General features: G+C 38.1%; 1 protein-coding gene and 1 pseudogene across 2 annotated transcripts; both read right to left on the reverse strand.

Moving 5' to 3' along the window:
• Positions 1-310: 310 nt before the first annotated feature.
• On the reverse strand, positions 311-2045 carry LOC149046613 (uncharacterized). The gene is made up of 2 exons (XM_089205165.1): positions 1780-2045; positions 311-1492 (listed from the first exon to the last, which is right to left on the reverse strand). Exons 1-2 carry the CDS (start codon positions 1859-1861, stop codon positions 1248-1250), a joined length of 327 nt encoding a protein of 108 aa, XP_089061291.1. The 5' UTR covers positions 1862-2045; the 3' UTR covers positions 311-1247.
• On the reverse strand, positions 311-7295 carry LOC149046612 (uncharacterized; annotated as a pseudogene). Its single transcript, XR_016185512.1, has 9 exons — positions 6812-7295; positions 6333-6441; positions 5782-5895; positions 5464-5620; positions 3725-4626; positions 3550-3642; positions 3374-3466; positions 2873-3046; positions 311-2231 (listed from the first exon to the last, which is right to left on the reverse strand). The product of XR_016185512.1 is annotated as an uncharacterized LOC149046612 (transcript).
• Positions 7296-10895: the final 3600 nt, after the last annotated feature.

The raw sequence follows: 10895 nt of genomic DNA on the forward strand, positions 1-10895 counted from the left end.
GGTCTCTCCAACTGTCATCCAGCCTTCTTCAGAGACAGTCGTCCTTTCAAACAACCCTGAGTATAATTTTCCTGTTTCTCATCAAAACATGCGAAGGTAAAGTAAGTTACATGGGCTGGAGTGTCATTTGACGATAAGCACACGATTTAGGTATCAAATGTTTCAAGGGTCGATGTCAGCATTGTCGGATAGTGACTTTGTTTACTGAACACGTGTTGTCACGCAATGTCACGTGTAAAGTAGCTAATTGAGCGTGACCCTCGTGGTGAACACCAGCTGGATAACAACAAACACCAATACTAGCAACCTGTTTTCGTTCGAAGTCTGATGTTTTTATTAAAATAATAACCAAAGCAACGTTTTTACCCTAACGTAAGAAATTGAATTTCAAAACACTTTAACTAAAATGAGGAGAAAGGAACAAGCTGGGTACGATCAGAGGGTGTGAACTGTAATATTTTTTTTACATTTCAGTCTGCAATAGACTTAGTATTTCCACGGTTAACTTTTATTTTTCACTGAAATCTTAATTAAAGACTCGTCAGTTTACATCTCATCTACTTCTTGGTACCATTTTTATGTAAGGAATATGCTGGTGTAGATATTGACTCTAAACAACCTTATTTCGAAGCCTGAACAAGGAGCCTTCCCCACCCCCTTCCCTTCCTTTTAACCCTTCCTACCCTCCTTGTCCTCCTCGCCTCGCCTCATTTTCTTATGTTTGAAAGTTAGTTTCAAGCATAATTAGGACTGCGAACATGATCATACCAGTTATTCAAAATCAAAAATATCATAATGCACGTAACTATAATCCATGAAAACTTCTGCTTGCATTGTCCGCCATTGATCTAAACGGTTCACATTATTTATTCCGAGATGTGAACAGTTTTCTGAGCGCGAAGTTCGAGGAAAACTTTGAGCTATCAATAGAAAACATGAAGATCTAAACAATTTTGAACATTGATAGACTCATTTTCAATTAAAATACTATGCTATTCTTATTATTATTATTATTATTAAACTACTACACGATAACTATTTATCTAAAATTTAGCAAAAGTAGACTCTTGTTAATCTTGGTGCGAAAGGTCTTTACGACTTGCCTGCTTTTATTTTACGGAATTCTACGATCACAAAGCTTTTCATGTGAAAGGGTTTTTCCTAAAATCTAAACAAGAACAGACAGAAAACGAACTATACTATCTCTTTGATTTTAACTTGATTGTTGAAAATGAAACAATTAGCAGTCAAATCGTGTAGGCCCAAATCGTGGGCGTATCTGTGCAATGACCTTTTAGTAGGTCGACGGAGCCTCTACACATAATGCAATTTTCAAAGAATTCAAAGTTTTGAGTCCCCAGAACAAGAATCCCCCACCACGATGGAGGTATTGTGACTATCATCCAAGCTGTGGTTTGACGTTGCTTGACTCCCGATGGACATGGAACATCAGACGACGATTGACCGTGTAGAGCCTCAACATCTTCTAAAGCTAGAGGAATAAATTGACAGAGGAAGTTTTCCTTGACAACAAAGACAACCGCATGTAATACGGACTAACAAACCTGAAAATCTAAGTATAAAACCGGCAGTACTACATAGACGCACAACCATCACGAGGTAAATGCATTTACACAAGCTTGTGTCATTTAATAAGATTACTAATATCAACAAGGAACGCTTGATACCATTGCGTCAGAGGGTAGTTCAGAGTATTTGCAATGCTTCTCCATACGTTACGCAAGTTATAGAAGTCTAACAGCTTGACAATGTACTTACCTTTACTTTTGCAGATAAAGTTAGATGGCTGGAAAAACAAAACCAGCAAGAATCCCACCAGAGTAAATACTCCAGGCGCCATTACAAACACATGGCGTACGTAGTTGCTAACCGCCCCATTTGAGCTGGTTCTAAATTGAATAGAGGAATTGAGGAGTTTACTAGATCGTGTATAATTTTAAAACTGTTGTTAAAATTTCAAATTGTCAAGGATGGCCTGGTCAAGCTGGTTAAGACAAACATCTTGAATATACTTTTCGAGTTTTAACAAATCGGCTGGTCATCTAAACGTTTTATATAGCATGTTTCTTGTTCCTTCCAAGGTACATTACAATAAAGATTTGATAGACCAATCTTTCTTCTGGATAAAATTCCTGTATACCAATGATAAGTACACCGCTTGAGATTCTGGCGATTACAATGATAATGGAAAACACTGATCCACTGGTTTCCTGACAGGAAACCACGGTATTAACTCATTGATCTCAGATGGGAAACCAACATTGGTACTAACATTTACGTAATTTTTAACTCTTTACCCCCAGGCCTAAGACCAACAGGTCTTTAATTTCTCCTCCCAGTGTCACTGCTGAATCAAACATTTACGTCAAGAGAGAAAATGGTAAATGATCGCCAATCAAAATGAAGGTCTTGATTTTCAGAAAAATTCTCCCTGTTAGTTTTATGGTAAATTTATAGAGAGCACTCTGGAAAATATGCACACTGATCATGGTGTTAATCAAGTTTCGGAACTAGTCCGCGACTGAAACGGTTCTTTTTCAGTACCGTCTGTGACTGGCCTTGAAAACTCGCAACAATCTCCTAACCGATCAGATGTAACTCGGAGTTTCCTAAACTTCAGGCGATCGAACTGTATTTACTTTAAATTCCCATTAGCTCCTTATAAGAGTTTTATTTCGTTCTGACAAAGAGTTGGGATGAGTATGGATTTTGTTTTGCAACATTCAAAAGAAATTCCACGTCATTTCAATTTCAAAAATGGCTGGTTGGAAATGCACTGTAACTAAACTGATCAGACTTTTGCGACTAAGTCTTTCTTCGAAACCATAAAAACTTGTTTTGAAACACTAACCTTATTTTCCCCCATCAGCTCAGTGATGAAAACCAGTGCCGTGACGTACATAATGGACAGACCACTTCCTATCATAACCACTGGTGCATAAGTTGATTGTCTGGTGGAGAAGGTTTGAAAATAGCTCCAAACAGCGCCACCCATCACTAATAAGCTTGCCAGAAGGTAGCTTCACTATGATGTACATATCAATAAAAGTATGAAAGTTACTAAGACTAATTTAACAAATAAAGTTGTTCTTGGTTCTGTAACAAGCAAGAAACAAAGAAAAGGTCTGAGAATCGTTTGAGGAATCGAACTTTTGACTACCTTTACTTGAGAAAAGATGGCTCATTTGTCCATTAAGTTAAATAAAGCCATTGAGATGATCGTTGATTTATTGCCCCTTTCAGCCAATCATTATCAACGAGTAGATAAGCCGACGTTTGGCGCAATCAATGCATTTCCCCTATCACAAAGGTGGAGTGACCAGCTAGAAGAAGCTGTTAATCTAGGTCTTACCTTACTTCCAATTTTCCCTTTCAGTTTCTTACACGTTGAACTCGCTAGAGAGCCACTGGTTAAGAGGACGAGTGGAAAATAAGCGGTAGCTGCCTGATTCAGAACAAAAGTAGGATGAGATTATTATAATTATGAAAGAGTTTGAAAACAACTGAGCACTTCAGATTGAACTATACCTTGGGGAATGATAATCTCTCTGTGAGGAATAGCGGTAAATAGCTGTATACAGAGTCCTGCGCAAGGCGTGTACATGTAAAGATAATGGCTACCTGAAAATTAAAACACGAGAAAAACATCACAGGGAGTCAACTAAATCAACAAACAAGGATAGTTGGAAACACGAGGGTTTACCATGTACACGTTTGGATCTTTTAGCCAGTTTTTGATTCCTTTTGGACGTCTTCCCTCAGATGTAGAACTTGTCGATTGAACAGGGAGACCATGAAGATCAGGGTTATCCGCTGAAGTTAACGAATTATTAGTGCTATCGCAACCTTCTATTCTTTCGATTTTTCTGACGTGCCGTTTGGGAAAATCTTGCGTACTTTCATCCAGAATCGTTTTGTTGTCAGGCGTGTGATCGAGATTTAATCCATGTCGTTCTGTTTCGTTCATTGACGGCATTTCCAGAAATCCAGAAGGATCCAAAGTCACAGACTTTTTTTGCTTCCTAATTGATGTTCCACAAAGGTTTTTCTTCTTATCATCATCACCTCCATCATCTTCAAATCCAGAGTTAGAGAGACCAAATTTACAATCATCCGGAAAAAGCACCATTCCATGTTTTCTTTGCTTAAATACGGTACAAAAAGATGTCTTGGGGGCCGCGCTGTTGGTCATTTTCCACATATCTTTATCAGTAATGTTTTTGATCTCTTCTTGCCTGGCATTCCACGACTCTTCATCAGTTGCATGATCATCGTCTATACCGTCCATTGTAACTTGGTTTTCCATGGCACCAAAACATTTTGGTTGTTCGTGCTCTTCGTGTTGTAGTCTTAACAGGATGTCGTCAAAATCAAGCGTTCGTAGACTCTTCTTGCGTTCACTATCAAAATGCTGTACTTCTAGATCAGTTTTCCCGTCGGCAAACATAGCAACAGCAAACTTCTGCAGAAGACTTCGTTTTCTGACACGCACTTCATGGCTTTTGGTTTCTCCACATCCGTCCATCTCATTTTGATGTTCTTCATATTCAGTTGAAGCCATAACCATGTTAGTAAACTTAAAAGCAAGACTGGTCCGTCTAGAATCTTGAGCAAAAAAAAAACAAAACAAAACAAGCAATTAACGAACGTCTGTTTTTTCTGTCTCAGGGCTCAACGATAGAACTAAATCATGTCACCTTTAGGAACATGTCTTAACTCTTTGTCGGATCAACTATTAACATTTATTCCCTCAAAATGATCTCAATAATATTTTTATAACACGGGATATCTGGACTTCTTCTCGTTAAGTTTTTGTTCTACTTCTTTTCCCGTTGGAACTTGTAAGTGAAAAATCTGAGTAACCCAAGCTAAGCTAAAGGTTTTGCGCTGCGCTGGAAAAAAAGTTATAGTAAAGTTGTCCAAAAAGACGATCCTTAGAAGGCTAGGTTGACGGATGAAATTCTTTGCCCCATCTTAGCCATCCACTTGGCTGGTTCTTCGAAGTAAAACTCGAGCTATTAACGTAGTCGACATTAGCCTGTTAGCGGAATGCAGTCTAGAAATAACTGAAGAGAGTTTAAGGGTTGGATATCCTTACTGTGACCACTAATCTTAATCTCCAATTGACATGCCCTTCTGAACTAGATATTTTGCTTTAAAGAGGACGTTGTTTAAACATTTCTAGACTGGACCACCTGTATCAAACTTGTGTAATGCCTGCACACAGTCATGGTTAATAGATTCTCAAAAATACCGAGGCAACAATACACTAGATATTAAGAAGCTCCATGCAAAAATAAGACCTATTCCCCTTAAGATGAGGACGAGTGGCGTTTTTTGGCATCTTTGTTTGATGTGGGAGAGGACGTTACATCTGCAATTTTAATAGAAACAACGACGGTTTTTAAAATAATACACCACAGTATATATCCATAGACTTACTTGCATTTTCGGGTTCAAACTCTTCAATGAATTTTCCAGGAGCTTTCTGCAAAATAACGGGAAAGTGGCCAGAGTGAATTATGGATTGCTCTAGATAATGTGTAGACCGTACCTCTATCCCTCTGGTCACCCAATGTAACTTCAAGACCCGTTCAGATTAATAGACCTCTTGTAGATAAATCAAATGAAGAACGAAGAAACAATCGCACAAGCGCGCCGCTATTAGCTCCATGGTGTTGTCTGCTTTCCGAACGCAAAAATAAGCTTTTGTATGACTATTATTTGAAAAGGAAATATCTTTTTTGCTTCCTGTCTCACCGTAAGATCTGTTGTGACGCTTTCTTTACTCTGACATTTTTGAGGTTGTTTTGTACTAATGTGGAAGATGGCTGCAAAGAAGAGTCCTGTTCCAGTCGCAATCCACGAGAGGTACTGTTTAGAAAAGAATTAATCAACTAGCATCTTAGCCCTTTAACTCCCAGAAATGATTAACTTGTAACCTCTCCTTGTAGTAAACATACATTCTCCGGCCAACAGCTGATGAGAATAGTCGTACTTATCAGATAGAAGTTTTTATCTTGATCCAACACTAAATTCTGAAAATTAATTTATAAGGAAATGCAAAGCAGCTCCAAGAGAGAATTGACAGTCAGATCTTGAAAGTTGCAAGGTTCGGGACAAAAAAAATATTTTTAATGCCAGCAGAGATGTGTGGAAAGAGGCTGAAAGGCTGCCAGGCAGCGCAGGGAGAGAAAACCAAGTTTCTCCAACCCGTTTTTTAATTGCGTTAATTATTATTTCATTGTATTGAGCCTCCGCCTGTTTGTAAAAACATATTGTAGCATAGAACTATTAACGCATTTATTTACCACAAAATCTGGAAGGCTCTCAGGTCCCAGAGTATCGGTATTGTCTTGTCCGAAAAGGCCCCAGGCGATCACGTATAGGTAAATACCACTTAGGAAGCTGAACATTGTCCTTTTGAACATGAAAAAGAGAAGAATAAGAAAAATTGCTTTTAGATATCGCGTTTATCATTCCTACAAGATAAGTTAGTAAAAAACGGCCTCAGAGTGTCCGTGCTTGAGTTGGGTTATATAAAAGTTATACAAGTAATTTATACAAGTATATTTAAAACAAATACGATTGCCGTATGAACTATGTGTCTTAAAAAAAGTCTCTTGAAGCAAACTTCATGGCACTAAGAGCTGTACATTCTCGACGGATTATAATGTGTGGATGACGACGTAAACTACACGTCTATCCTCCAGTAGATCTTTGGTAAGAGCCAAACAAAATGGGTGAACAGTTAAGTGTAACTCAAGATAATACTATAAACATAGCAAACCTGATGGCGCTGAGATCTGTTAGTTCTTCAACCGACACAGCTGAAGTTGTGATGAAAGCCAGGTGATTTATCTCCACCACGCTAAAACACATGTTATACAGTGAGTAATAGACGATCGGAAGCCAAGTTTGATGACTTCCACTACAGAGAATGCAACGGTTGACGTAGAGAGGAACTACGATTCCCATAAATACCGTTGCCATAAGATGCCAAGATTTTAGCATTCCAATTTTCTGTGAAAGAACGGGTACTTTAACCATATCACCGAGGTAACCAGAGATTACTGAAGTCAAAGCGTCGAAAATTTGTCCAATGAGTATTATAAGTCCAGTGTCCGCAGCTGAAAGTTCCATTACCTCCATGAAAAATAAGAGACAAAATGAAAACATGCGCTTGCAAAGGTCATTGAATATACTTCCCGCTGCACACAGTAACATTTCTCTTGTACGCATTGTAAAAGCGAGTCTCCTTGGTCTAAACACGCCACACTCTCTTTCCCCCGCTTAAACCTGCTTCGATTCTATGGGAAGCCTATTTGTACCACTTTTGTATGGGTGTGTGGGTGTGTGACGTTCCCACTTGATAAGGAAATCATGCACCAATCACAGCTCGCTTTTTGTTTTCCAGATTTCCTAACCCAGCCCTCACAATATTTTACTCCGACCAAAACGAATCAAGCTCGAAACACATTAAGTTAATCTTTTGCGTTATTTGAAAACCTAGATACTATGACTGAGTGCTTCTTTTCTTGGCGGTTTTAATGACTTTTTTAGGATAGATAATGTTTGGTTTCTCCATTGAAAATCACAGCAGATCGTGAAAGACCACAGAAAATTAATTTGATTACTGGTGCAATTCGTATCCACAGAAAATTTTTTGTTCTTATTACACACACAATAAATTGATCTTCCTTAGAGGAACTCGTTAAACCATAGATTGACGCTAGAACTTGGTTATAGTTAATTATTCTTGACAGTCATCAAGTTGATAAAGATCGAGGTTGATGATAAGTAGACTAATTATCGCAATTTGCGTAATTAAAAGGAAGTTGATTGAGTCTCGTTCACCGCCACCTTCCGTGACCTACATTTGGCCGATTATTAAGTAGTGCTTTTAAAACAATGACACTGAAATTGAGTTTACTATCTCTTTGAAAGAAGAAATATGAACTGAAAAATCTCCTTCGAACAAGGAATTATCGTTACTTGAATATCCTAGTAAAATGTTTATATAGCCAATGAACTGACCCTAAGTAATTGAAAGTGCAGAAACTAAAATGTTCACCATAATTAAAGGCTCAAACGCGATTGATTTTGGCTGGTTTTGAACCATTGATACAAATGAGAATAATTTAGAGTTGTTGATTGCAAAAGCAATTATTTGAAGTGAAATGCAGTTTCAAACCATTTGTTCACTTTAAACTTTCTTTCATATGCTAGCATTTTAATCTCAAGCAAGTAATTGCACTATTGTTAGACAAGGCAGTTCTATTCGGGCAACCGTTGTCTGAGGTCTCCTTCAGTAAAGATACTGCCGTCTCAGAACTCAGACATCCCGTAACCATTAACGTATCTCTACCATAACCTTGTGTATGGTCTGTGCAACAAAACCCACGCATATTATATTTGTGGAAAGAAATTATAGTTTTGTGTCCTCAGAGAAAGAATGAATCGCAGGGACGGAAGAGTTTTGATTTGCATCTAACCACACCTTCAGCATTGCTTTGTTTCGGAGAGAAGCTGAGAAAGTGGGACATCAAACGATAATTGATCTGCTCGAGCCTCAACATCCTGTGTGTCTCCACAGGAGAAATGGCACACGTAAAGGTTATGCATTGGAAAGCATACAACAATATATGAAATAACATTCCAAACCTACTTTTAAAAGCAGAGGAATTAGAACAAAAAGCAGAAAAAGTCTTTGCGTGGCTAAACGATATCTTGCGTAAAAGAATAAATCTTTATGAACATTCGCTTGGAGAGGAGTCTGTGTATATTCAATCATTCTGCGTAATTATCATTATGCTACACAGGCATGTGAATTTAGATATATATATCAACGTTGTTACCTTTCGCTTGAAAGCAAACTTTTGACGGTTGGAGAAGCAAAACCAGTAGAAATACAAACAAACAGAATACTTCAGACGCCATTGCTGATACATTTTGCACGTAACTGCCAACAGCCTCGTTTGAGCTAATTTGAATCGAGAGTAGGAAATTGGTACATCAGAATATAGTAGATTTAAAAAAGTTCAAAGCAGTAAAAAAAAATTGTAAAGGTGAACTCGAGTCAAGAGAGCATTTTTCTGTGCAAAGTGAACATAAAATCGAATTCATTTTTCGAGTCTTCATAAATTCAATAAATTTGCATCGTAGCCATCAATTCTTAATTTGAGCAATGACGAAACTAAAAGAGACTCTTGTCGCGCGGTTGTTACGTGACTACACCAACACTAGAAATTTACAGAGTGCTGTTCTATTATGGAAAAAAAGAAAGGTTTAGGGGAAGTTTCGATTGATTATTTTGTTTTAGTGTTTACTTTGCATTATCTAGGAAATGGATGTGATTAAGAGAAAAAAATGGTGTGATTTGTGACCCCAGTCAGACTGCAGGAATCATCAGGGATTTTCGAAGTGAATGTAATATGCGCATTTATTCTGCATACTCTGTCTGCTGGTTGACAATATTTGGACCCTTGAAATACGGTTCGAGATCTTTAAGCGAAATCACTCTAGAAATCTCTCTAGAAAAAAGAGTGCCATGTAAATTGACCGTTAAAACGAAAGCTCGTTTGGAAAGTGTCTTTTCAGTGGCCTGCACTCCAAAGATTGCTTAGGTAAGACAACTTTCCGAGCTATCTGTGAAACGTACCAGTGTTATAACAAATAAGAAATGTCGTAAAGTATGTTTGTTTCCAGTAATTGAGCTGTAAGTTTACTGTAAGTTTTAGCAGATTTTCTTTCCTTGGGTCACGTATCCTGTCCTGTGTAAACGCATTCATGAACATATTAAGTCTGACAGATTTACTCAATCAAGTCAATTAGGCTTGAGGAACTAGGCAACTAGGCAATTAGGCTCTCTGAAACCCAGTCAGGTATGGTGAATTGGAAAAACCAGACACTTCTCAGCTGGGAAGGTCAACAAGTTGGAAAGTTCTTGAATTTTTGCGGTGTTTTTAATGTCTACGTACATTAAAAGAGAAAGCAACCCATTTTTCTTGCGCCTAATTTTGATACCACTCAGCCATAGAATCGAAACGTTTCAACAGAGGAAAAAAGTGGAAAACCATCGGAGATAAAAGGCCCAGACTCTCTTATTCGCTCTTGGCCGCACTCTTACTACGCATGCTCAAACTAGCTAGCTTGAAGCTCTGTCGGGTTCGATCACCTGGAACAAACAAACGTATGTTAAGATAATTTGGTTTTATCTATAACTGAGTTGATAATGTAAACTGGCCACATTAGAGAGTTTCAAAGCTGACGTTTCGAGTGTTAACCCTTCGTCAAAGCGAATCGTACTCTGCCGTACTCTTACTACACATGTTCAAATCAGCTAGCTTGAAGCTCTCTCAGGTTCGTTCGCCTGGAACAAACAAACACGTATGTTCACATATATTACTTGCTTTTATTTATAACTGTGTTGATAATGTAAATTGGCCAAGGTAGAGAGTTTCAAAGCTGACCTTTCAAGCCCTTCTTTAGAGCGAATGGAAACACGTATCTAAGAATGTGTTGAAAACTAAGGACTTACCAAATGAAGTATCGCAATGATTGTATTTTTTTTTAGTGTTATAAGGAACGCACTACCCTTAATTGTCAGGAGGGTCTCTCCAGCTACCTTTCAGCCTTCTTCATAGGCAGTCGTCCTTTTAAAGATCCTTGAATATAATTTTCCTGTTTATCAAACAAAACATGCGGAGGTAGAGTAAGTTAAACGGGCTTGAGTGTTATTTCACGATAAGCACACGATTTAGGTATCAAATGTTTCAATGGTCGATGTCAGCATTGTTGGATAGTGACTTTTTGTTCACTGAACGCATGTTGGCAGGTAATTTCACGTGTAAATTAGCCAATTTAGTGTGACC

Source organism: Pocillopora damicornis, chromosome 4, assembly GCF_964200805.1.
Source record: "Pocillopora damicornis chromosome 4, jaPocDami1.2, whole genome shotgun sequence".
Lineage (NCBI taxonomy): Eukaryota > Metazoa > Cnidaria > Anthozoa > Scleractinia > Pocilloporidae > Pocillopora > Pocillopora damicornis.

Excerpts from the sequence above, each read along its gene's own strand:
- LOC149046613 (XM_089205165.1), bottom strand. The coding sequence starts at position 1,861 with ATGGCGCCTGGAGTATTTACTCTGGTGGGATTCTTGCTGGTTTTGTTT. Across the intron at positions 1,493-1,779 it reads CTTTATCTGCAAAAGTAAAG|CTTTAGAAGATGTTGAGGCT; the intron begins GTAAGTACATTG and ends TTATTCCTCTAG.